At 37.9% G+C, this 25462-nt stretch overlaps 1 protein-coding gene across 4 annotated transcripts in view; it reads left to right on the forward strand.

Annotated features, from left to right (window-relative positions):
• The window catches only part of LOC122813837 (perforin-1-like), a 99489-nt gene that overhangs the window by 28742 nt on the left and 45285 nt on the right, over window positions 1–25462 (forward strand). For all 4 annotated transcript variants that reach the window (XM_044086371.1, XM_044086370.1, XM_044086369.1 and 1 more), the window contains one exon: window positions 23274–23850. In XM_044086371.1, coding sequence (XP_043942306.1) covers window positions 23312–23850 — 539 coding nt within the window. In that variant the 5' untranslated portion in view covers window positions 23274–23311. The remainder of the gene's footprint in view (window positions 1–23273; window positions 23851–25462) is intronic.

The raw sequence follows: 25462 nt of genomic DNA on the forward strand, positions 1-25462 counted from the left end.
GGTGAGGTACTTTTGTGGTCTTTCCAGCTGTTGGAAGTGTCTTGTGAGGTACATCCCAAATGGGGCATTGTACTCCATGATGGGTCTAATGAGTGATGAGTAGAGGGGCACTTTAACCTCTTTATTTCTAGATGAAAACCCTTTAGTAATTAGATGGGCCATATAGAAGGATTTCCTAACTACTTTGGCAATATGATTGTCAAAGGACAGATTACTATCTACCTGGATCCTCAGATCTCTTATTACCTCTTCTGTATTAAGAGGGCTGCCACCTATGTGGTAATTCGTGGGTGTTTTGTTTTTCCCAAATGGGATGACTATGCATTTTTTGGCATTTAGCTTGAGGCCATGCCTTTGACACCAAGTGTCCGTCTCAGTAAGGCTCTTTTGGAGGATATCCGTGTCAGCCGGAGAGTCAGTTATGGCTCCCAGTTTGCAGTCATCGGCGAACTTGGTTAGCCATAGTCCTCCTATGTTTTCCTGTACTTCTGAGAAGTATATGCCGAACAGTAGGGGTCCCAGGACCGAGCCTTGTGGGACATCACTTGTGACCGGTTTAGAGTTGGACCTGGAACCCACTATTCTTACCGTGTGAGTTCTGTCTGTAAGCCAGTTGGCAACCCATCTCATGACGTAGGGGTTTATGTTCAGGCTGGTGAGTTTTTCTGTAATACCCGAGTGGGGAATAGTGTCAAAAGCCTTGGCAAGGGGTAGGTAGGCTGTGTAAACCACCTTTCCCTCGTCTATGGCCTTGGTGACTGTCTCAAAGAAGTCAACCAGGTTTAGTAGGCATGATCTGCCCTTAACAAAGCTGAACTGGGTCAGGTCAAGTGTTTGGAGGTTCCCAATGTCTTTGTTAATGAGTTCCATGATGATGCGCTCCATAGCCTTGCAGCCGAGGCTAGTCAGACTTATGGGGCGATAGTTACCAGGGTCAGTTGTGGCCCCTGCTTTGTGGAGAGGAATAACCGTTACTGTGCGCCATTCTATGGGCATGTAGCCTGTGGAGAGGCTGAGGGTGAACAGCATGTTTAGGTGGGGGGTTAGTTCATTCTGTAGTTCGTGCAAGACGCAGCCTGGGAAACCATCTGGTCCCATTGATGCTGTGTTTCTGGCTTTTGAAAGGGTTGTTTTCACCTGTGCGCCTGTGATTTTTGGGACACTACACTTTTCCAGTATTGTTGTGGGTCTTTTTGGAGGTGAAAGGGGGGGTGGGGTTTGCACTGAATCTATCTGCCAGGATGTTTGCAATATCAGTAGGTTCAGTATATTTTGTGCTATTTTGCACTAGTTCAGTGCATATCTGCGAGTTGCCACTTAGATTCTTAACATAGCTAAAGAAGGCTTTGTGGTTATCTTTTGAATCCTTGGCTATTTTTCTTTTGAAGTTAGCCTCGGATGATTTCATGACGGACCTTAGTTTCTTATTGATACTGATCAGGGATGTCTTTCCTTCTTGGGATTTGCTTTTTTTCTGAACTAGTTTCCTCCTTCTATTGTATAGCCTGTTTATTGCAGGGGTCCACCAAACTGGTTTCCTTCTCTTAGAGGAGTGAGTCTTGGTTTTGCTAGGGATGGCATGATCCATGCATCCTTGTAGGTGCTCATAGAGTACATTTATAAAGGTTTCTGCATCTTGGGCAGCATTATCCTTTAGTGTGGGGGCTGTGAAACTTACCACCTCTGTCTTAAGTAAGGTGAAGTTTGCTTTAGAAAAGTCTTTTACTGTGGTTTCCTTAGTTGGGGGTGGTGGTGGGGTGTGGACATCCAGAGTGATTAGTTTATGGTCAATCTAACCAGTGACGGGTTGACCTCCGAGGTTGAACACCTGTCGCCCATGTTGGTGATGACCAGGTCCAATATGTTTTCACCTCTGGTAGGAGAGTTTACCAGCTAATCCAGGGCATTTGATATGATGAATTCCAGGAAGCGCTGGGCCTGGGAATTTGTACTCGAGTAGTTTTCCCAGTGAATGGTAGCGTAATTGAAATCACCCAATATCAGGGTGTTCGGTAGGACCTTCATGTTTTCCAGTGTCTCCAGAAAGATGGAGTGGTGGTCCTGGGTCATGGAGGGTGATCTTTAGCAGGCCACAATTTGCATTGCAGATTTGCCTGATGTTAGTTGCACATGGATGATCTCAAAGGTATCATGCTGCGCCACTAACCTGGAGGTGTAGGTATCCTTGATGAATATGGATACACCCCCTCCTTTTGTGTTTTGGTTCGTGTTCTGTGGCCGAAACATGTGGTATGAGTTGTAGCCCAGTAGTGCTGGGGTGCTCTCTGGAGCCTTGAACCAGGTTTCATTTACTGCACAGATGTCGACGTTCTCCATACTGAGGAATGCTTCGAGCGTGTACATTTTGAGATTTAAACTCCTGGCATTGAGTAGCATAACCCTCAGTTTTTTGTTAATTCTGCTGTTTACAGAGGTGTGTTTGACTTTTGAGCCTTGCCTAAAAAAGGTACTATGGGGGCAGCAAGAGCCTTGGCCAGTATTCGAAAGCCTAGGGGTGACAGGTGCAAGCCGTCTCTTGCGAAGCAACGTGGCTTGTCAAGCATGTCGTCCCAGGCTGACAGACACTGGATCCCCTTTGAATGACACCAGAAGTTTAGCCAATTGTTGAAATTGATCATTTTTTCTTTATACTGAGGTATAATTCTTGGTGAGGGCAGGATATATTGACTTCAGGCTTAAAAATGTATCAGGTTTGTTCACATTTGTAATGATTCGTGGAATTTTTTCGCAAAGTTTCTTTGTTGGATTATGATTCAGAATGTATATTTTGCACTGTTGATGTGGTTAACTTGTTTAATGTGATTCTCTACAGCATTGGACTGGAGTGGCTTCAGGATTTTTTGATTGAGTTAGGGACATTTACTAACAATGAGATCAATGTTTTAACCACTTTTATGGAGTTAGTCTTAAAAAACAATTTTGTATACATTGATGGGCACTATTTTTTACAGAAAAAAGTGGTTGCTATTAGGGCAGCATGTGCCCCTATATTTCCCAATATCATCATGTTCCAATGGGAAAATAAGTTTGTGTTTGAGCATTTTGGTGACAACCCCCCTTGGGCCCTTTATATGCGGTTTCTGGATGACATTATTCTTTTTTGGAAGGGTACTGAAATTGAATTACAATCTTTTGTCAGTTATATAAATCAAACTACTGAATTTCTTAGGTTTACCCATGTATATGACCAAAGCACTATACCTTACTTGGATGTGAGGATTTTAAAGGACTTTACTAAGAACAGATTTGTTAGTTGAATCTTTAGAAAACCCAAATATTTAAATAGTCTGTTACACTTTGATAGTTGTCATCCATCGCATCAAAAAAGGGGGGATAGTGAAAGCCCAATTTATTTGTCTTACAAGGAGAACTACGGATGATGATTTATTCCTTGTTGAGGCTGGGGTTCTATCTGACATGTTTTATAGCAGAGGCTATCCCCAGGGGCTTGTGAAGAGTGTGCTTTCTGAAGTTAAAGTTAAAAGGGCTGTTGGCACTTTTAAACCTTTACTTAATGGTAGCGCTGAGTAACCATTTGTGGTGAATGCCACAGAAGGGGATACAATTAGGCACGACTTTTCCTTAGCATTTGTTACTACTTACTACCCTGAATGTGTACATATTAGACAGATATTAGACACACATTGGCCAATTTTAGCATGTTTTAGTGAATATAAGGAGATTTTTTCAGACTGGCATTAAAGTTGTTTATAGGAGAGGGCAGAATTTTAAGGCAATTTTGAAAACCTCTAGTAGAAATGAGGTATCAGTTTGCCCTAGAAAACTGGGTGCCCGTAAATGTGGACTTTGTTCCTATTGCAAACATTTGCTTGAAACTGAGAAGGTATCCATTAATGGTGTTTGGATTAAGACCACCTTCCATTGCACCTGTAACACCCAGGATTTGGTATATGTGGTTCTCTGCCAGCAGTGTGACTGTTTTTATGTTGGAAAAACTAAAAGAAGGTTTGGAGAGCGAATTTATGAGCACATTTCTAGCATTAATAAGAAGAAAAGCAACAATGCTTTAGCTAAACATGTTATGGCTAAACTTGAACATTTCCTTAAATTTATAGGTATTGATGTAGTACAAAAGAATGACAGGGGAGGCCCGTGGAATGATTTAATTGAGCTTCATGAGCTTAAATGGCAAATTAAGCTCAATTCTTGTGTATATCCTGGTTTCAATGACTATGCTTCTATTATGAGTGTGCTTAGGTTACAGTCCTATTTTGTATGAGTTTTAATGATTTTATATAACTTTATTAGTCTGTATTTTTAACTATTTATATATGTTCATATGCAATTTTGCACATTTCAGATTTTTACTTTTTTGAAACTTTATCATGACATTTAAGGTTATTTTAAATGTGTCTGATTTGAAATACTTGTTTATGGCTTTAAGTGCTTAATTAACTTAATAGGATTGTCATGTGATACTTTGGTGGGATATTTAAATGCTTTTGGAATTTGAGCTCAGTGTTTCTGAAGAAGTCTATGATACAATCTGACGAAAGCGCTAAAACCTGTTTATACTGTTTTTACAAGTTCGGATATTACATTTTTTTCAAGGTCTTTGGTCTCAGTCTTCGCTCACATTTTTTGGAGTTAATGATTGCTCCCAGTTTGCAATCATCAGCGAATGTGGTCAGCCACAGGCCATCCACATTGGCCTGGACTTCTGAGAAATAAATTCCAGACAGTAAGGGGCCCAACACAGAACTCTGTGGTATGCCACTGGTAACTGGTCTTTTGCTAGAGGTGAAGTCACCCACAGTATGTGTCATGTCAGTGAGCCAGTTGGCTACTGATCTGGTAATGTAGTGGTTAATTACCAATTGAGAGAGTTTCTCTATAATACCGGAGTGGGGGATTATGTTATATACCTTGGCAAGGTCAAGGTAGGTGGTATGCACTGTCTTCCCCTCATCCAGGGCCTTGGTGACTTTCTCAAAGAACAGTAATCCTAAAATAGTAGGAATGCTGTGTGCCAAAGGATTCCACCAAGTAGATTTACGAAAGAGTTTATTAACGACACAAACACATTAACGCACTTCTATGACAAAATAAAGATCGCGTTTTCGTCTCAACAAGTGGGACTTCATCAGATAACAACAGTTTATACATTTTTTATTTAAATACCATGATTAAAGTGCAATTAAGTCCTATTACCAATGAGAAAGCGTATTGAAAATTCAAACTACCAAATCAGCTTGGTTCTATCTATCTTAATATTCATGATTCTAATAAATAATTCACATATTAAAAACAACCTGTTTAAATACATAAAAACAATAAATAAGTAAATGTTAAGATTCTTTGTTAAAATTAATCAAGTTTATCTGTTCAATGGACTTGTAAAAGCATGTTGTAGGGATATAGCAGCATTTTAAATATAATAGTGTTTTATGTATAGCAGCTTTATAACTAGCAGCTTAATAATTGTAACTACATACTGAACCTGGCTTAAATAAAGTGCAATAGTGCCATCCAGTTTATCTTATTCAATGAACTTGTGAATGCATATTGTAGGGATATTACAACATATTGAATATAACAACATTTTGCATATAGCAGCTTTATAACTAGCAGCTTAATAATTGTAACCACATTCTAAACCTAACTTAAATAAAGTGCAACAGTGCCATCTACTTTATCTATTCAATAAACTTGTGAATACATATTGTGGGGATGTTAGCAGCATTATAAGTATAACAGCATTTTGCATATAGCAGCTTTATAACTAGCAGTTTATTAGTTGTATCTATATACTACCTAACTTAAATAAAGTGCAACAGTGCCATCTAGTGTAAAAACATATATTACATTAAATCTTGTTAGATTTTAATCTTAAAATTGACCCTATAGATAAATGTTCATTTAATCCTGGACTCCTGCTTGCGTCCAGATTAATCTGCCACCATAATTCCTTACTTTCAAGTATGTCCTCCCACGGACCTCCCCTAATGTCTATCTGTATCTGTTCTAAAACAAAAAAATAGGAATGATGCTTCTTGACAAACTTTAGTGTGCTTAAATAATGCATTAGTTTCACTTTCTTTTGAAATATCATATATGTGTTCATACACTCTCTTTTTTAGAGTTCTCTCAGTTTTTCCAATGTAAAAAGATTGGCATTTCTGACACACCACTAAATAAACAACTCTTTGTGTTTCACAGTTATAATAGTTGTTACTAGTTATCATTCTCTTTCTACATTCTAAGAATACTTCTCCTTTGTTCATTATGTATGCACATTGTGAGCATCTCCCACATTTGAATGTGCCTACTCGTCGATTAGGTTCCATTCTATTACTGGTCCCTGTTCTTTCTATCATGTTACGGAAGTTTGGGGAATTTCTGAATACAATTTTGGGTACTATATTCCTTATCTCTTCCATGTCGGTGAAAGCTGAAAATTTCTCCCATTCCTTATGTAAAATTCCCCTCATATTTTTGTTGATAGAATTGTACTATTAAACTTTTTTGAAAAGTTTCCCTATTCTTTAAACTTCCGTCACGTTCTTTCTCCATCCTAATAATCTCTATTACCCCTTTTATAGGGTGAAACCTCCCTAGTTTACCTCTTTCTACTTCATATCTAATATCTTTGATAAAACCTATAGGGTAACCTCTTTCTAAAAACATGTTCTCCAGTTTGTTGCATTCAATAATAAAATCTTCGTCTCTACTAGTCATTCTTGATCCCCTTACAAACTGTCCTTTTACAATGTTTTTCTTGCAATGTAAGGAGTGTGCGCTATTAAAATGCAAAAAAGAATTCACGTATGTCTCTTTCCTATATACTCTTGTTTCAAAATTATGTTCAGATTTGTAAACTTCTACATCCAAATAATTTAAAACATCCCTATTCATAACATATGTAAATTTCAAAAAAATAGTGGTGGCACTAATATATTCCATGAATTCCATAAACATATTTTCATCCCCTACCCAAAAAATCACTACATCATCCAAAAACCTGTGATATAGTGCCCAATGTTCTTTAAATTTGGAATTTATAATACATTTTTCCTCCCATTTTGATAATACAATGTTAGCGTATGTGGGCGCACACGCTGCTCCCATGGACACTCCTGATTTTTGTTGATAATATTCCCCATTAAAAATCAAAAAATAATTTTTCAATACAGTGTCCATGAGAATAACTGTCGCTGTTTTTTCCTCATGTGTCATCTCTCTATCTGCGAATATGCTATCTTCAAACATTTCCATCCCTTCTTTGTGAGGGATGCAAGAAAACAAGTCAATAATATCTATGGTAATGAAAATGATGTCCTCTTTACAAACTTGAGGTGTTAATTCTCTAAGGAAATCCCAGGAGTCTTTCAATATAACCTTATTATTTACCCAAATATGTTTTGCTATTGTATCCACATATTTAGCTAAAGGAACAGTTTTTGCCCCTTCCGCTGATACTATGGGTCTAAGGGGAGGGTCATCCTGGTTCATGTGAATTTTGGGTATGCCAAACATAGTGGCTACCCTTGGTTTCTTCACTTGCAAATATTTAGCTGTTCTGATGTTAATAACATTTTCTATCATCAAATCTTGAATTAATAAGTCTATTTTTCTATGTGCCATCTCTACCTAATTTTTGGAAACAACACTATATTTATTGCCATCATTCAAAATAGTGCTCATTTTTGCCTCGTACAATATTCTATCCATTATAACAATCCCTCCCCCCTTATCTGGTTTCATAATTCTCACTGTCTTATCCTTAGTAAGTTCTTTTAATACCTCTTTTTCTTCTATGTCCATATTCTGGTGGTATCTGGTTTTACTCTTTTTATCAGTCTTTCTTATTTCATTTTCCATTACCATTTCAAAATTCTTGATTTGTGGAAGTAAGGGGGGATTGTATGTCAATTTCCTAACCAAATCTGTTTTCCCTATAAATTCTTTGTTGAACCCTGCTCTGGACGCAAGTATAGTTAAATTGATTTTCCTAACAAATAATTTTATATCCATTATAGTACTAGTAGTATCTCCTTTCTTAGCTGGAATATATTTTAGTCCTTTACTCAAGAGTTTAAAATGCTCTTTAGTAAGAATCTGTTATGAGAATGAGAATGTTCTGAGAATCCGTCTTGAACAAAAATTATAAATGGAAAATCCTTGGAAACTATTTTTGGCATTGTCCTGGAAAATTGTATCATTGGCACTCTGTTCAAGACCTAAATTATCATTTTCAGTAATATAGCTACTGGGAAAGGGGGTATCTACTACAAGAATCTCCTTCTTCCCCTTCTCCCCCCCCCTGTATCTGAAAATTTCTCAAAGAAGTCAACCATGTATAACAGACATGATCTACCTTTAATGAATCCAAACTGGGTTGGGTCCAGAGTTTGGAGATTACCTATGGCTTGTTAAATGGTTTATAATGATTCTTTCCATGGTCTTGCAGATAAAGCTAGTCAAGTTTATGGGTCTATAATACCCAGGGACAGTTGGTGGTCCTTCTTTGTGCAGAGGGATTACTGTTGCTGTCCTCCATTCTACGGCACATAGCCAGTTCACAGGCTTTTGTTAAACAGGGATCCAAGTGGGTCTGATAGGCCATGTTTTACATTGTCTAAAAGGCAATCTGGGATGTTGTCTGGTTCCTTTGAGGCCATGTTTTTGACGTTGGAGAGTTCAGAGATGATCTGCTGTCTTGAGATAATAGGCTGTAGAATGGTGGCAGATATACTTTGTGGATGACTGTAGGCTATGGGAGGGGGGGGGTTGGCGATCAAAGTTTGCTCCATATCTATCTGCTAGGATGTTGGCTATTACCTTCAGTTGAGTATGGGTGGTGCCATCTACAACCAGTTTAGTGCATAGTTGGGTATTCTCTTTTAGATTGCGCACATTGTTAAAGAATGCCTTGTGATTATCCCTAGCTAGGGAGGCTAATTTTGCTTTGTAATTAGCTTTAGAGTACTTGACAAGATATCTGATTTGTTTGTTTAAGTTAAAGAGGGATTTCTTAGTCTGCTGAGCCAGTTCTCTCTTGTTCTTGGACATTAGTTTCATTTTCTTACTGTATAGAGTGTTTATATGAGGGGTCCACCAGGGTGGCTTTTTTTTTTTTTTTGGCAAGACCTGGTTTTAATTCAGTCAGTTACAGCAGATTTTATACAACTGCTTAAGTGGTTATACAGGGCATTGGTGTACACCTCTGCATAGGAGTCTGTGTTATCTGCATTTGAGGGGGGCTTTGAAATTTCTTATACCATCACTTAGTAGGAGGTAATTTGTCTTTGAAAAATTCTTAATCGTTTTAGAGCTTGATGGGGTATCTGGTCTTATAATTACATTGAAAGAGACTGATTTACAGTCTGCTCTTACCAGGGAGGACATCACACAAGGTGGGGGTACAATGCTTTCCCATGTTAATGAGTACTATGTCCAGGACATTTGAGCCTTGTGGGTGCACTGACTAGCTGTTCTAGAGCATTTGCATTGACAAAGTCCAAGAACCTCTGAGACAACATGTTTGTGATTGTGTATGTTTCCCAGTCGATGGTAGGATAATTAAAATCACCCAAGAGTAAGGTGTTGGGCTGTATGGCAAATGACTCCAGTAAGACCAGGTATGCAATATGCTTTTCCTTTTCCATGGTGAGTGACCTATATCTAGCTATGATGTGGTAGGGGGCTTACCTGTAGTTAATTTGACATGGAGTAGCTCAACAGAGTCATACTGTTTGACCAGTCTTGAGGTGTACTTGTCCTTAATGAAGGTGGATACACCTCCTCCTTTGCTTCTTTCATGCTCAGTTTGTGGTATGAATGTATGGAAGGCACTGTAGCCCTGCACAGCTGGGGTGCTTTCCATGCCTTTGAACCATGTCTTGGTGACTGCACAGATGTCAGCATCTTCCAAAGTGAGGAGTGCTTCCAGGGAGTGCAGTGTCTTGTTTAGACTCCTAGCAGTAAGCAGCAGTACCTTGAGTTTATGTAGAGAGGATTTTGTTATGTTGGGAGGTTGGTTATTTTGACACTACCTAAAAAGGCACAATAGGGTGGCTAATGCCTTTGCTAGTATCCAAAAGCCTAGAGGAGACAGGTGCAGACCATCTCTGGCAAAGCAGTGTGGCCTGTCAACCATGTCTTCCCAGGCAGACAGATATTGGATTACTTTCCTTCTTTTGTTATACAATTTATTTTTACAAGAGTTCCACCAGAGAGGTTTATTCCTGAATTTATATTATATTTAGGATGGACGGGTACTGACTTTTCTATGCAGCTGTTTTAGTGTTGGTAAACGTCAGAGGTGAATGTGGCAGCCCTCTCATTTGGGTATATTTGTGAGGGACTATTGGGAATTCTGTATACATCTTCTACAAGCTGAAGTAGGTTTGCCCCAAATAAGTCTCTTAAGATGGTCTTATTTGTTGATGCGGTAGTACAACTAGGCCTGACAGAGAAGATGACCAATTGTGTGGTCAGATTTAACTAGGGGTGAGGATATATAGAGTAGAATGCAGGTGAGGGTTAGATTGATAAGGACCAGGTCAAGGATGTTAGAGCCACTACTTGGTAGTTTAACAATTTGCTGCAGTCCATTGGCATTAGCAAAGTCTAGGAAATGCTGATCCTAACTATTTTAAGAGGAGCACATGTGCCAGTCAGAGCTTGGGTAATTGAGGTTTCCTAGCAAGAAGGGATTTGGTTTGATATTTAATGCCTCAATGATGATAAGGAAATTTCCAGGGTCTTTGAGGGACATTGATGGGTATCAGTAGCTTGCAATGAAATAATGTTTGGATTTGTTAAGGGTCCAAGAGCTCCAAGTGAGAATAATTGGTTAAGTTGATGTTAGGTAAACTTTTGATTCAGTTCTATACAGCAGTCACTGAGTCTGTTCTCAGCTCATCCATAACAGTATGGTTTGGATCTCTGTCTAATCATGACAAAAATAGGTTACATCGAATAGTCAGTTCTGCCGAAAATATCATTGGTGCTAGTTTGCCCTCTTTACAGGACCTGTACTATTCATGAAAAGGGCAGGGAAGATCATCACTGACCCTTCACATCCAGGCTACCATCTTTTTGAACTATTACCATCAGCCAGGCATTATAGATTAATACGCACCAAAATAAGCAGATATAAGAACATTTTTTTTCCGCAGGCCATCAAGTTCATAAACAGTTAATTTAGCTTATTAGGGTGGGGTATTCTTTTTCCGAAGCCTCTGAGGGTTGTGCAGTATTGTTTACATATTGTTAATACTTGTTTCTTTCAGAGTTTATTTCAGTATTTCTTGCACTTTGTTGCACTTTGCACCTTGTATGTATATGTACATGTACATTTACTTTTTTGTCTTGTTCTTAATAGTTGTATGTATGTCGTTTATGTAATTCTTACTTGGAGAGTCACTGAAACTGGAGTCAGGTTCCTTGTATGGGTGCATACATGGCCAATAAATGTGATTCTGATTCAGACGTAATGGTGTTTCTAACAAATATAGATACTCCTCCCACTGTTACCCACGATCTAATGCATTATAGGTGCTAAATTCGGGTCTGTATTATATGTTCGAAGTTTGAAAACTTTGAACATTAAATAATTGACTTTAAATGTTTGAAGTTTCAAACATCGAACATAAAATAAAAAAAAAATAAAAAAAACAAATTGAACTTACCTGACTAGCCGTAACTACAGCCGTTAGTTTTGGGTTCGTTTTTTTTTTTTACATATGTTCGAAATTTTATAACTTTGGACATTTAAATTCAAGATTTTAATGTTTGAAGTTATAAAATTTTTAACATATGATATAGACCCGCTAAATTCTGATACAAAGGGAGTGCTGTCATTTTACCAATACAATGTCTTAGCAGTTACACAAATATGAATGTGTTGTAATTGCAAAGTGGCCTCAAGTTCTGGCACCTTTCTATTTAGACAACATTGAGTAGTGCCACCTACATGCTGTTCAACTTTGAGTTTGTGTATGTTATGTAGCAATGTCCAGTAAGGGACTCTGCCTAAAAAAGAAAAAGACACTATGGGGGCAACCAAGGCTTTAGCCAATATGCAGAAGCCCTAGTATGAGAGGTGTAACCCATCCTTGATGAAAAAAGAGGTCTTCTCTCTCATCTCATTCCAGATTGATGCATACTGGCCTCCCTTAGAATGACACCAATTATGCAGTCGACTGTTAAACCAAATTATCTTGTGTTGGTATCTGGGCATCATTCTTGGTGAAGGCAAGATACTACTCAAGGTCAGTGTCTTTCCCGCCTTTAGCACATGTGTAGTAAGTTCTGGCATGTCTTGGTGAAGCACCTCTGGTGGTTCACTCTCACATGGGCCACCACTAGGTCCGAGTCATATTTGCCTGGCTTAAGGGTTCTTAGGGCCATTGTAGCATCACAGGTCCTGGCACAGGGCGAGCAGCTTAAAGTCAACCTGTTCTTTTCCAGTCTGGTAAGTGTAGGGTCTGTATGTCTAACTACAGAATCATCTATGATTGAGACATTTCTTGTGTGAAAGCATATTTAATAGGCCTTATGGGCTTAAGCCTGCTTTCCTGATGATTCTTGGGTGAACTGTGTGGAGCTGCAGTATGTCTGAGTGGAGAAATAGTAGGTGCTGTCGTGTGTCCTTGACAATGGGATATGTTAGACTAGGTTCTAGGAGGTTTTGACAATTTTTTCTTTACAGCCTTGGCATATTAGGATGTTGTGATTGATGTTGCATTGTGGCAGTATGATGTTTATCAATAGTGGAGTGATGAGATAAGTGTGTCTCCATATTCCTCAAATATTTACATCTTTCACAAGTTGCACTATCAACTGGTAACAGCAGTGAACATTCAATAAGCATAAGGCAGTTGCTACTCTGCCTCAAAACACCTAATGCAATCAGACTGTCCACAGATAAAGTGAAAACCTATTTCTGAGCTGTGTTGCCAGAGGGTGGAGAATTGGGGATCTCTTATTACTCAGGGGTTGGAGACAGACTGCCATAGTGCTACTCTGACGTTAGTTTAGAGGGTAGCAAATCTTTCAGTAGTTAGTGAAAAGGCATAATTTACTATTACTGTTCCTGGCTATTTCTAGTGCTGGTGTCACCACAGCTTCTCAGGGGTCTATATTAGATAACTGAAATCTACTTACCTTGAACCTGTATTCATCTAAGCTGAAACAGTGAAACACACTTCAGCGAACATCGAAAAGTTTACTAAGGTAAGTAATCACTTGGCCACTACAACACCACAACACAAATCCCACTAAATCAAACCTGCCAAAATAGGGGATTTGCCCCCACACCTCACACCACCCTAACTATATATATATATATATATATATATATATATATATATATATATATATATATATATATATACCAACTCCAAGATCACACTATGGTGGGGAAAAGGGCAAAGTTGTGATGATGGCCAATTGCTTTTTTACCCTAGAAAAGTTTTCATTTGCGGAAGTGAATTTCACTGTTTCAGTGTCGATGAATACATTTTCGAGGTAAGTAGATTTTGATTATCAAATACAGACCTGCTTCACAGAACTAGAAATCATGATCCCTGGTCTTTTTTGCACCAGAAGCAGAACTGTAGCAGTAATCCTAAGTTGGCTGCCGAGAAGAGAGTCATAGGCTGTTTGGTGAGCAGCAGTCTTGTCCCAGATGTTGTATCCGTCAATACGCTTGTTGTAGCCTTATCCTAGCAGATGCCATGACTAACATATTCAGCAGATCAGTACAACAGCAGTTCAAAGCTGCACAATACTTCAGAATTAAAACTGAAGTAGCTTCCACCAAAACTGTAAATAGACCAGTCAAGGAACTGCTGTTGACACTACCTAGTCGGAGACAGTCAAGAGTCATTAGGAGCAAAATAGTAACACCATACCTCTCAACCTCTAAGTCTGAGAAATCTGGACAAAGCCATATATAATGGGGGGACAGAGGCTCAAAAATGGGGACAATTTTTAAATATTGCTCTTACCAACATAGAAAATTGATAGAATAACAGATTGTGCATAACATGAATTTTCTGAAGAGTATGAAGTCTGTAACTCAAACATCTGTCATGATTTTCTGACTTCAATCCTCAAAGATTTGCCAGAAAAACAAAATTTTATAAGGAGCAGACTAAAAATATGACTAAAAAAATCTAGATATTCTGTGAAAATCTGTGCAGTCGAGAGGTATGAGTAACACCAATTCCAAACTGGCTGCTAAAAGCAGTTATCAGTCTTTCCAGTGGTTGGTAGTCTCTAAGAATTCTAAGAAATAATGTCCCTCTACTCCTTTCACCAGGAGCAAAATAAAAGCACTAATCCCAGGATCATTTCTGAGAAGTGGATTGCAGGCTCTACAGTAACTGGTAGCCTTGTCCCAGATGTTACAGATTTTAAACGTAAGATGGAAAAAAGGTGGTTAACAATTCTAAATATTGCAATACCATGCAGGTAGCAAAATGGTAAAATAATGGTAACTCATGCTTTAACAGTCAAGTGGAGGACCTTTCTAGTTTGATCTTGTATTGCTCACTGCTATGTGCAGTTGAGATGAGACTAGGAGGTCCTTCTAAAGACAAATTCTGCATCGGGGCAGGCAACTATAGATCAAAAGGTTTATAAGAACAACATGGATTTGCTGGTGGGTGGGTGTTCACTATTCTGACACTGGGAAATGCAGTTGGAGGGCTAATTAAGTAGCTGAAGTGGAATGATGTCATAAAAAGATAGTTTTGTGCTTATTGATTATAGCCAAAGAAAGAGAAGAGAGGGGGGATTTTGTGGATAAATTTATATACGTGGTGGGCATATAAAGAGACACAGCTTCTAACAACACAGCAAGAAAAGGGTGAGAGGGTGAGGGAAAAATCTATTTACAAAACAGTCTTCTATGGCATTATCTAAGTGAGTTTATTTAGTAAAGCTTTGAAATGACTCTCCCCTTTAAATAAAAGGCCTAGTTCCTAGCTCCTCCCTCAGTTCACCAGTAATTAGCTTTCGGTAAAGTTCTCATTCCTCTGATTGATTTGTTGCGCTCCAGTCTGCTGATGCTGTACTTGCTATATAGTTGAGTTTGAATCTCATATGCCTTAATCCCACCTTTTGTGATGCATGTATGACTAAACTGCAGCTCTCAGGCAATTCTTAAAACAGGAGTTTGACTTCCTTCATGGCAAGGGTGTATTTTTGTTTGTTTGCATGTACTAAACACTTACTCCCAATATTATGATCTTAGGAGTATTTTGTATGTCGCATGATTGCATCTTAGAAGATATTTAGCATTCAAGGAATTCTAGAATTATCTGTAGCAATGTGCTTCAAAAGTCAAGGGAGAAGGACAAAGATTTAGCACAGGGAGGTAGGCCAAAGCATTCAATATAGATGGTATTCAAATATCAGATTTACAAAGCACTAGAACTGAAATGAAGGAAAACAAATTAAAGGAGAGGTAAGGGACTGAAATGGGTCAGGTGTTCAAGGTATGATCTGGAGGTATGGCTTAGAGGTATGTGAGAGGGAAATGGGTACAGATTCTAAAGGCTGACTGGGATCTTTGAAGGTGAAGTAGTTCAAATAAAGAGGATGATTGTGGAGCGCAATAAATGTGCTAGCAGTGGCAGAGAATGAGATAATTGGACCTGGATTAATTGTAGTCTGAAAGCACAGAAAGGAGAAATGAAAAGCTATGTACTGGAGCAGGGATGAAACAGAAAAGGGGCTAAGATAAGTAAGAATGAGGGTTGATAGATCGGAACAGTGCAGGACTGATGGCGGACAGGTAGGCAGAACAGGCCAGGAAATAGTAAATGTGTCAGACGTAGAAGGAAATGGAATGAATAACAAGAAGATGATACAGAGGACCAAACAATTGGATGGAAGCAAGAAAGGCAGGAAGGAGGAGTGGGTGATAGTGGGTACTGGAGGAATTAAAAGCAGAGGACAAAAAGGCAAGAGGTAGCACAGAACTTTCAGGAGCTTAGAGAAAATGTATAAACTCAAGTAATCAAGAGTGGCTTGGGAAGTTATCACAGGCAACCTAGGAAGGACATCATCTGAGATGGCATGTGAGAGGGGGAGTGAAGAGTTCTAGTGACCGAAGACACACTCACAAGTTCTGTTAACTGGGAAGAAAGGCTGGATTCGACAAAGAGAAGCGACAAGTTCCCAGGGACTCAGTTTTGACAGGATGAGCCATGACTTAAGCCATGACATGAATACATCTCATGGAAGGCTAGAGGTGTACACATGTCATATTGTATGTGACTACTAATGACTTGATAGGTTGAACTATGGAGAGGCAGGCACAGAGAAGAGACAAAGAAGTGTCCAGGGCATGCAAAGAGGTTGGGGGTGTGCAGCCGTCTTTTTGGAGGTGCTACTGGTGTTATGTGCTGGAACAATAAAGAAGGGTAAGATATGGGACTACGATACCTGGCTCAGAAAGTGGTCTGATGAGCAGGGATATGGACTACTGATTGACTGGCAGGAGGCATGGTAAATACCAGAAGAAAAGAAACTGTAAACACCATCAAGTGAGTCCAAGAACTCTCATAAATCCTTTAATGTATAAAACAATAAAAACAGTTAAGTGCTTTCACCCAGGAATCTCCTGGGCTTCCTCAGAACTAAATTGACACAAAATAAAAGCACTTATAAAACAATATGCCAAATTGCACAACCAATCATGTTTCATTAAACATTAAACACACCTCCAAGTTAACCCTTTAGATACAAAATAAAAAACTACTTGGAAGTAAATGTCATATTGTATTGTATAAATATACATACATGTTTGTAAAAATCTTTAAAATAACAGAGATTGTAACATTCCCAAAAGGTATAAAAATACTGTAAAATATAAAATATTATATTGTATGTTATATGAAATGATGAACGTAAATACTATTTTATATTCAGACTTAAAAGTCTAGCAAAAATTCCTAACATATATATATATATATATATATATATATATATATATATATATATATAAAACTAATCAGAAAGTGAGGGGGAATTCACAATTTAGCCGCCATCAACCTTAAAACACTGTTGATGCTAATATTCTCATTTAGACCCAGGCTTTTAGCTGCATCTAATTTCATTTGCCAAAAAAGTACTTTGTACTCTAATTTGGCCTCCCAGGGTCCACCTCTAGGATCTAGTACTACCTGTTCAACTACATAAAATAAATAATTGCACAAAAATCTGCTGGATGGGGTGTCCGGATCCAAAAATCTGCCACAAGACGTAGTAGTAACAAAACTTTATTAACAAACTTATTGAAAAGTAAAACTGCAGTAGTTGTTAACCGCTTTCATCTACCATATAGACTTCATCAGAACACTAACATAAGAATCATGATTACTTAAATAGTATAGTGAACCAATAAGCACCAACACCTAATCAAGTAATTAATACTTAACCTCAGATTTTTGGATCCGGACACCCCATCCAGCAGATTTTTGTGCAATTATTTATTTTTGGTTTTTATCTGCTGAACTGGTTTGTTCTTCAACTACATCAAACTTAAACTTACCATTTGCACATTCTCTTTGATGTCTATATAGAGCACTGGTCTCCTTTCCTTGTGTAATGTCATAGGTATGTTCATAAACTCGTTTCTTAATGGGTATTTCCGTCTTTCCCATATAAAAGCTGGGACAGTGTTCACAGGTGGCAACATAAACTACTCCGTTACTACAATTATAATGACCTCTGGCTTTCAAATACCTTTCTTGATGCCAAAAAAAGTTCTTCCTTATCAATCATATAAGAACACTGACCCCAAAAAACACATTTGTATGTGCCTGTTTTTTTTATTGGTACTTTGATCTATTAATCTCTGTTTTTTTCATGGAAGAAATTTATTTGATGAAGGATACATTTAAGCAGAGAGGATACCCTGATGCACTTATTGAGAACTTGATAGTAGAAGTAGTGGAAGGTAGTAAACAGAAATGTAAACCTATTTTGGGTGCTGGTAGTTCTATATTGGATAACAAGAAAGAGAAAGATGAATCTTTTAAATTAGCTTACATACATACATTTTCTCCTTTGTCAGATGAAGTAGAAAATAAGTAAGAATTATTGGAACATCTTGACAATAAATGCAGGTATTAATAAATTTATTCCATCTACTCCAACATTTATTAGGAGAAGAGACGTTAAATGTTTGAAAGATAGACATTAATAGGTCAAAGCACCAAAAAAAAAAAACAGGCACATACAAATGTGTTTTTTGTGGTCAGTGTTCTTATATGATTGATAAGGAAGAACCTTTTTTGACATCAAGAAAGGTACATTTGAAAGCCAGAGGTCACTATAATTGTAGGAGTAAGGGAGTAGTGAACACTATCCAAGCTTCTATATAGGAAAGACCAAATAACATATAATATAATATAATATTTTATATTTTACAGTACAATATATAATATAATATAATATTTTATATTTTATAATGCAGTATTTTTATACCTTTTGGGAATGTTACATTCTCTATGTTATTTTAAAGATTTTTACAAACATTTATGTATATGTATACAATACAATATGACATTTAGTTCCAAGTAGTGTTTTATTTTGTATCTAAAGGGTTAACTTGGAGGTGTGTTTAATGTTTAATGAAACGTGATTGGTTGTGCAATTTGGCAAATTATTTTATAAATGCTTTTACTTTGTGTCAATTTTGTTCTGAGGAAGCTCGGGAGATTCCTGGGTGAAAGTGCTTAACTGCTTTTATTGTTTTACACATTAAAGGATTTACGAGAGTTCGTGGACTCGGTTGGTGGTGCTTACAGTTTGTTTTCTTCTGGTTTTACTACTTATCGTCTTATTCATGGCAAATACCAACCTGTAGGCTACAGATGGACTTTACCTTTCTCCAGGTGGGACAGCGATGATGAAGTCTAGAATGTATTTGTATTGCAGGATGATTATGCCATGAAACTAAGATGGAAGACTGTTAGGAAAAGAAGAGTATTAGGAGGTCAAACAAAGGGTGGCAGAAGGACTCAAATAAAGAAATAAAGGCATCAGCAAGCAAGACTGTACGTAACAGTCAAGGAAAACAAATAGTACACAGAGGTGAAAGGTAAAAGGGCAATAATGTGTTATAAGCTGGGAGGGGTAACAGTCTACATTAGGTAAAGGGCATACTGTGCAATACATAGAGTATAGTAAGGAAGACATGATATTACCAACTTAGAAATTAGATCAGAGGAGAAATGATGAGAACTGGTAGCCAGATACAATAATATCAACCAGTGAAAAATAGGAAGGTAATAATAATATCCAATTGTCAACCATATAGGCTCACTGGACACACAGACCCTTTTCAGGAGGTGGCCCTGGAATGATGTCTGGCTAAGTGGCTTACTCAACGTCACACAAGATGCAAATTATGGCTGTGAGAAACAAACCCTGTACCACAGGAACTACAGCTCAAAGAGATAGCCCTTTGTAGCAACTGCCATTATTCTGGGTCTGTGGAATATAGTGAGAGGACAAATTAATTTAAGTAGCTTAACGGGAGTGACTTGTTAAAATGATACTTCTCTGCTTACTGATGACAGCCAAAGAAAGAGGAGAGAAAAGGAATTTTGAGGTTCAACTTACATAAGGAGCAAGCAGCTAGACAGACACAATGGCTCTTTGGAATGAATAAGGTTATCAGATATGAGTGTCACAAGTACAGCGTTGTCTTTCAGCAGCAGATTGGTGCATTTCTACGTCCATGACAGGAAGAGTGAATGACACAGGTAAGGTATTAGAATAGGAAACATTTGTTCAGCTGGTAGTCGGTAAAGGAAGGGTAAAATATTGAACACTGCAGTTAGCAAGGAAGAAGGAAGTTTGAAACCAGAAGTAAAAGTGCCCTGGCATTAGCAACTGTGCAATGATTTGGTTTATCATGGTAAGTAGAAATCAAGAAATAAATAAACAAAAGTGTGAGACTACAGAAAGGCTGACTAATTAAGTGAAATTACTGACATATTGGCATATTGGGATACTGAAGGCAAATACAAGGAATAAACAGCTATATAAGAGGGCCTAAGTGGAAACAACAAGGCAAGGATAAGAAAGAGGCCAATGGGGTTCAGTAGGGAAGGTATGAAGGCAACCTAAGCAATGGAAAAGGGATTCTAACAGTTAAAACAGAGAAGAAAACAATGTAGACAATATAAAGAAGTCAGAAAATGTGCTACGAAGGTAGTAAGAAATGCAAAGGCAAATCTGTTGGAAGATCTAGATGAAGGAATGAAGAAGGAAAAATGATATTTAACTTGTGCATGGGAAAGAAGAAAGGCAAAGGAGAAGCTACCGAGATTGGTGAAGGAGAGTCAGGAGTAAAGCAAGGATGGAGAAAAGGCAGAAATTCTCAATGAATTATTTGTTTTAACATTCAATAGAAACAGAAGGAAGGAAAAGATGATGAAAAGAAAGGTGATGATGAAAAGGGGAAGACATCTGGGAGATGACTGTATAACAAGAAAATATGGAAAAAGGAAACCCAAGAAGTTAAAGGAAGACAAAGTGAAGAGTCTTCTCAGTGTAACTCACGATCCTTTATAGAATCTGGCAGGTGTGCTTACAGAACCCCTGACAAAACTCTTTAACCAGCCACTCAGCAGTGGTAAGGCCCCAGAGTTCTGGGCGAAGACTGCTGTAGCATTACTGCTACATGGGAGAGCTGGAAACCGACCCAAGAAACTAATGCTGCCCAAACATTGATAAGTGACTTGTTAATCAAGAGATCGATCTGATGAAGTTTTAAATGTTTTAAAATGAAAGCGCTCATCTTGTGTTTTGGAATAAAATGTTTTCTATGGCTATCCTGAGCTTTTAGTGTTTTTTTTTTTCCTGTGAATTCTTGGTTTTATCATTGTTTGTTTTACTTGTTAATCAAGTTAGAAGTGCTTGATCTGAGCTGTCTGAAGTTAATTATTGTTTGTAACACTTTTTAATTTAATGTAAGCATTAGTGTTTGCATAAAATTGGTATGGAATGCACTGATGATTTCCAGTGACCATGGAGTTAGTATGCATAAGTAATGAAAAGTATATGGGAGAGCAAAGTCTCCACATAGAAATATTGGGAGGGGGTGCCTCTTGCAAAACAATGTTTTCAAGTACTGCAGCAGCAGGTTAGGTAAACTGTGCTCGTGATCGGTTGTAATGAAGTTGTTTTGCAATTGCTTATATATTGATCCTACGCAGAGAAGCAGAATCTATAAATCCTTCAGCCTGATCGAGAGAAAGAACTAAGTAAAGTAAAGTTAATAAAAGGATGGGCTGTATCCTTCAGGGAACAGACTCCAGGAATCGACTTGTTATATTACTTTTCTATTGGTCCTTAGTTGATTTTTTTCCTGTAGGACATCAAACTACAGTGTAAGTGTTGATATGGTTTTATAGGTCATATAAGTCCTGCCTGATTTAGTTTTATGACTTGGTTACACTGGAGCTTTACACAGGAGACCTCATCAATACTGTAAACCTTGGCTTTAGAAAGGCATCTGACTCAGTTCCTCTTGGGAATCTGATAGGAAAACTCAAGCAACTTGGACTAGGGAAGAAGATGACTAAATGGGTAGAAGGTTGGCAGGAAACACAGAGTAATTAGGAGAACCATCTCAAAGGAATCAGAAGTGGCCAGTGGTGTTCCACAGGGGTCAGTCCTAGGACCAGCGCTCTTTGGCATCTTCATATCAGACATCTTTAGTGGAAATAAGGACTGGATCAGCATAGCTGTGGATAACAACGATAAAATGAGACAGGGAAGGATACGGCTCCACCTTCAGAGGAACCCAAGGGGACTGGCAGACTGGGCTGAGAAGTGACATTTAAGGTGAATTGCAGAGAAGCATAAAGTACTTCACATGGGCTATAATAATCCCAAAATAGAATGTCAACTGGCACCAATGAACCTAAAAAAGAACAGATCAACAGTAACACCTTGGTGAGGTAATACATGCAGAAATGGACTGCTGGCTATAAAATGAGAAAGCATAAGCCAAACTCAATAAGATAGCTGACTGTATCCTTAAGGCGCAGACTCCCACTATTATCTGGATCATATTATCCTTGTGCAGATCCTTGTTCAGGACTGTCTGCAGTGTATAAAGAAAGGCACCAGCAGGGTAACAAATGAATAAAGAAATAAAGAATAATGACTAGCTAGTGAAATTATGGGAGCTAAACCTCTTCCTCTTGGAGATGGATTAGAAAGAGGATGTGAGTACAAAAAAGAGAAAACTTGGAATACAGTGCCTTTGTATACCGCTTGACAGAAAAGACAAAGGAAGAGAAGAGACATTTTATTTACTTATTTAATGTTTAATGTTTGTTAGTTGGGTTAACTTATTTTCAGCCACGATTCCGGTCACAATACATTAATTAAAGCACTTTCAATGATTAGAATTAGATAATCCTGGGAAGCATTTATACAGACAGAAAATATGTAATTGTGTGAACTTTTCAAATGTAGAACAGATTACAAAAAATAACAAGGCAAAGTAAAATAAAGACAAGTGCACCAAAATATTTTTAAACAGCAGTGAATAGTGCAAAAGTAAACAATACACAGCAGTTTAAAGACAGTCAATTTCTACTTCAGAGTTCGCAAAGAGTGCTATGGTACTGTGATGGAGAAAGGGTGGAAAAGGAGAGAAGACACTTTGGATGTAAGTGAAGAAATTTAAAGTAATATATGTTGGTAGTGGTTTCCAGAACAGGAAATATAATATCTGTGGATGATGAAAAACAAGTGTTTGAGGTTGAATAAAAATTGTAGAAATATGGATGTTTTGGAAAGTGGGGAGAGGAAAAGGAAAGAAGCTGAATCTTCCATATTAATGGTTCGGAGATCAGCTAGACAATAAAAAGTATTTTTCAAGAAAAGAATTCTGGGAAAATAGGATGATTTACCTAAGTGGATAGATGGTTGTAACACCACACAGACTTTCAAAATATCTGCAGATGACTGATATAATTCTGTTGCCTGCAGCAATGAAACACACAGCTTTTGCTGTCTGTACCTAAAATTCTGTTTCTGAAATACCTAAGAGGAAGATGTAGCTATACAGTTGCTAAGTAGGTTGTCAGCAGGGTGGGTAATTATTTTTTCTGCCAAGCATAATGCTCAAGCTATATGAACTTGGTGCTTTATTTGTAGAGCTGTGCTAACATACTGATTTTTTTCCATTAGTGTTGGTAAAATTGCCAGCTGTACTTACTTCTCTTTCTGTGTCTCCCTAGGCTGGCTTACGATTTTCATAGAACTTGCGTATGTTAGAATGATGTCTCACAGTCTGCTCGTTTGCGGAATCTTGCATTTCATGGTCCAATTCCCCACGTCTTTCACCAGCTGTACAACTGGCAAGGGTGAAGAATGCAAGACAGCTTCCTTTGTCCCCGGACACAACTTGGTTGGGGAAGGATTTGACATTGTAAAATTCACCCGGAAAGGTGCCTATGTGGTGGATACCTTGAGATGGAGGAGGCGGGATGGCACCTGTACATTGTGTACCAACTCACTGCTAGAAGAAAAAGTTCAGAAGCTGCCACTGTCTGTTGTGGATTGGCGGGTTCAGACAGAATGTAAGCGGAAGCTCTCCAGCTCAGTTTATGAGACTAGCTCTGCTCTGATGGAATCGAGTACATCTTCAGTCAGTAATGACTGGTCGACTGGCTTAGAAATTACTCCAGATCCTCAAATCTCTACTAAACTGATTATGGCAGGCACCCACTCCAAGTTGGCAGAATTCTCCCGGGAGAAATCAAAACAAGACAAATACAGCTTTGCCAGTCATGAAATTTTCTGCAAATACTACAGGTGAACCTGAAATGTGTGCATTTTTCACGCTTTTCTGCACATTCTACAGGTGAACCTGAAATTTGCATATATTTCTTTCTTTATTGCAAATAATCCAGGTTCACCTGAAATACTGCATCTTTGTATCTTCCTTTATTTACTTATTTATTTTTATTAAGCTCCTCTGAAACTTTTCACAGGAGACCTCAAAGCATAAGGTAACTAACATACCGTTGACTTAGATGAGAGTGTTTATGTTCAGGTGAATTGCATATACTACTTGTATATTTTTAGAAGCTTGAAACTGATTGCTGACAAAGTTATATCTTCTAGGACTTCAGAAACTAAAATTCATTCATGTTGTTTTCATGTCTGTCAGTTGGAGACAAGAATGAAGGCTATATGATCTGCTTCCTGTGGTAGAGGGTTTGACTCCTATAGCCTTCATTTGCCTGCTCTATGATGTTGAATGAGACACTTAAATAGACAGTGCTTTGCAGCAATTGAGAATATGGGCAAGGTTTCTTAATGGTCTCCTGGACTGCGCATCTAATAACTGCCTCTGAACCTATTTCTATATTTATATAATCATTTGCAAATCTGTAATTTGTCAATGTGAAAATTTAGTGGGTTTTTAGATAGTTGCAGAGAGATATATAAATTAAAAAAATGCTGCTTGAAAGTATTTCTACCATTAACTAATTTGGAAAAAAACTCTTATTATCATTTAATACTCAGGAAATACATCTAAATGACATGTTCTTTTTTGTAGTGGTGATTGTGGTGAAAAACAGCAGTCTTGCTACAGCAGTGTGTGGTTAGAACGCTACACGAAAACATATTTAGCAACCTAAATGCGTGGCTGTTTCACTTACTAACATTAATCCCTTAAATTAAACAAATGACTTATGCATGACATGCAATAAGAAACCCCTGAAGACTGCTACATTGATGGGATTTTGACATGGTAAAAGAATGACCTCATGAGCAAGACAATTTTGTTGTTAAGAAAGAAATAGAGTGACTTGACCCTGTAGTTTCACCATTGTGTTATATATCAGTTGTGCATAGAGTTAGAACTAGAGATGGAGTAAGATTTCCATTGTAATTGTGTAGCAGCATCTGTTTGTTTATACTGATATATGAAAGATATGTGGGGGAGGGGAGGATATGCTAGAAAATACATGGGTCCTATCTGAAATGGAGCAGTTAAGGGATAACGTCCATAACGAACTCCATGTTACATATCTTTTATACCGTAGCCATTATGCATTCCTTGTGACCTAAGTTAATGTTTTCTTTATTTAAATTTAATTCACTTCTAAGACTATTCAAATGACCTTACCATACATTTTTCATCTTTTTATTTCTCCACGTATTTTGGGTTTCTAATACCATGTCAAGTCAGGGTATGATTGAAGTTAATGAAATTAGAATTGTTTCAGTCTTTGTGATGTTACTGCTCTTTTCAGCACCTACAATGGACTCAGAATTGCCTCTTTCTGTAATTGATATGGGGTTACTTGGACTGGTAACATATTTAAGTATGACTGGAAATTCTTTTTTATTAGACCTGTTGCTCCTACTACATTTGGTACTGTCTGGATATCCTTCTTTCATATTACTCTTTTTC

The sequence above is a fragment of the Protopterus annectens genome, chromosome 10.part0 (genome assembly GCF_019279795.1).
Source record: "Protopterus annectens isolate FY-2018-M chromosome 10.part0, PAN1.0, whole genome shotgun sequence".
NCBI classification, from domain to species: Eukaryota; Metazoa; Chordata; order Ceratodontiformes; family Protopteridae; genus Protopterus; species Protopterus annectens.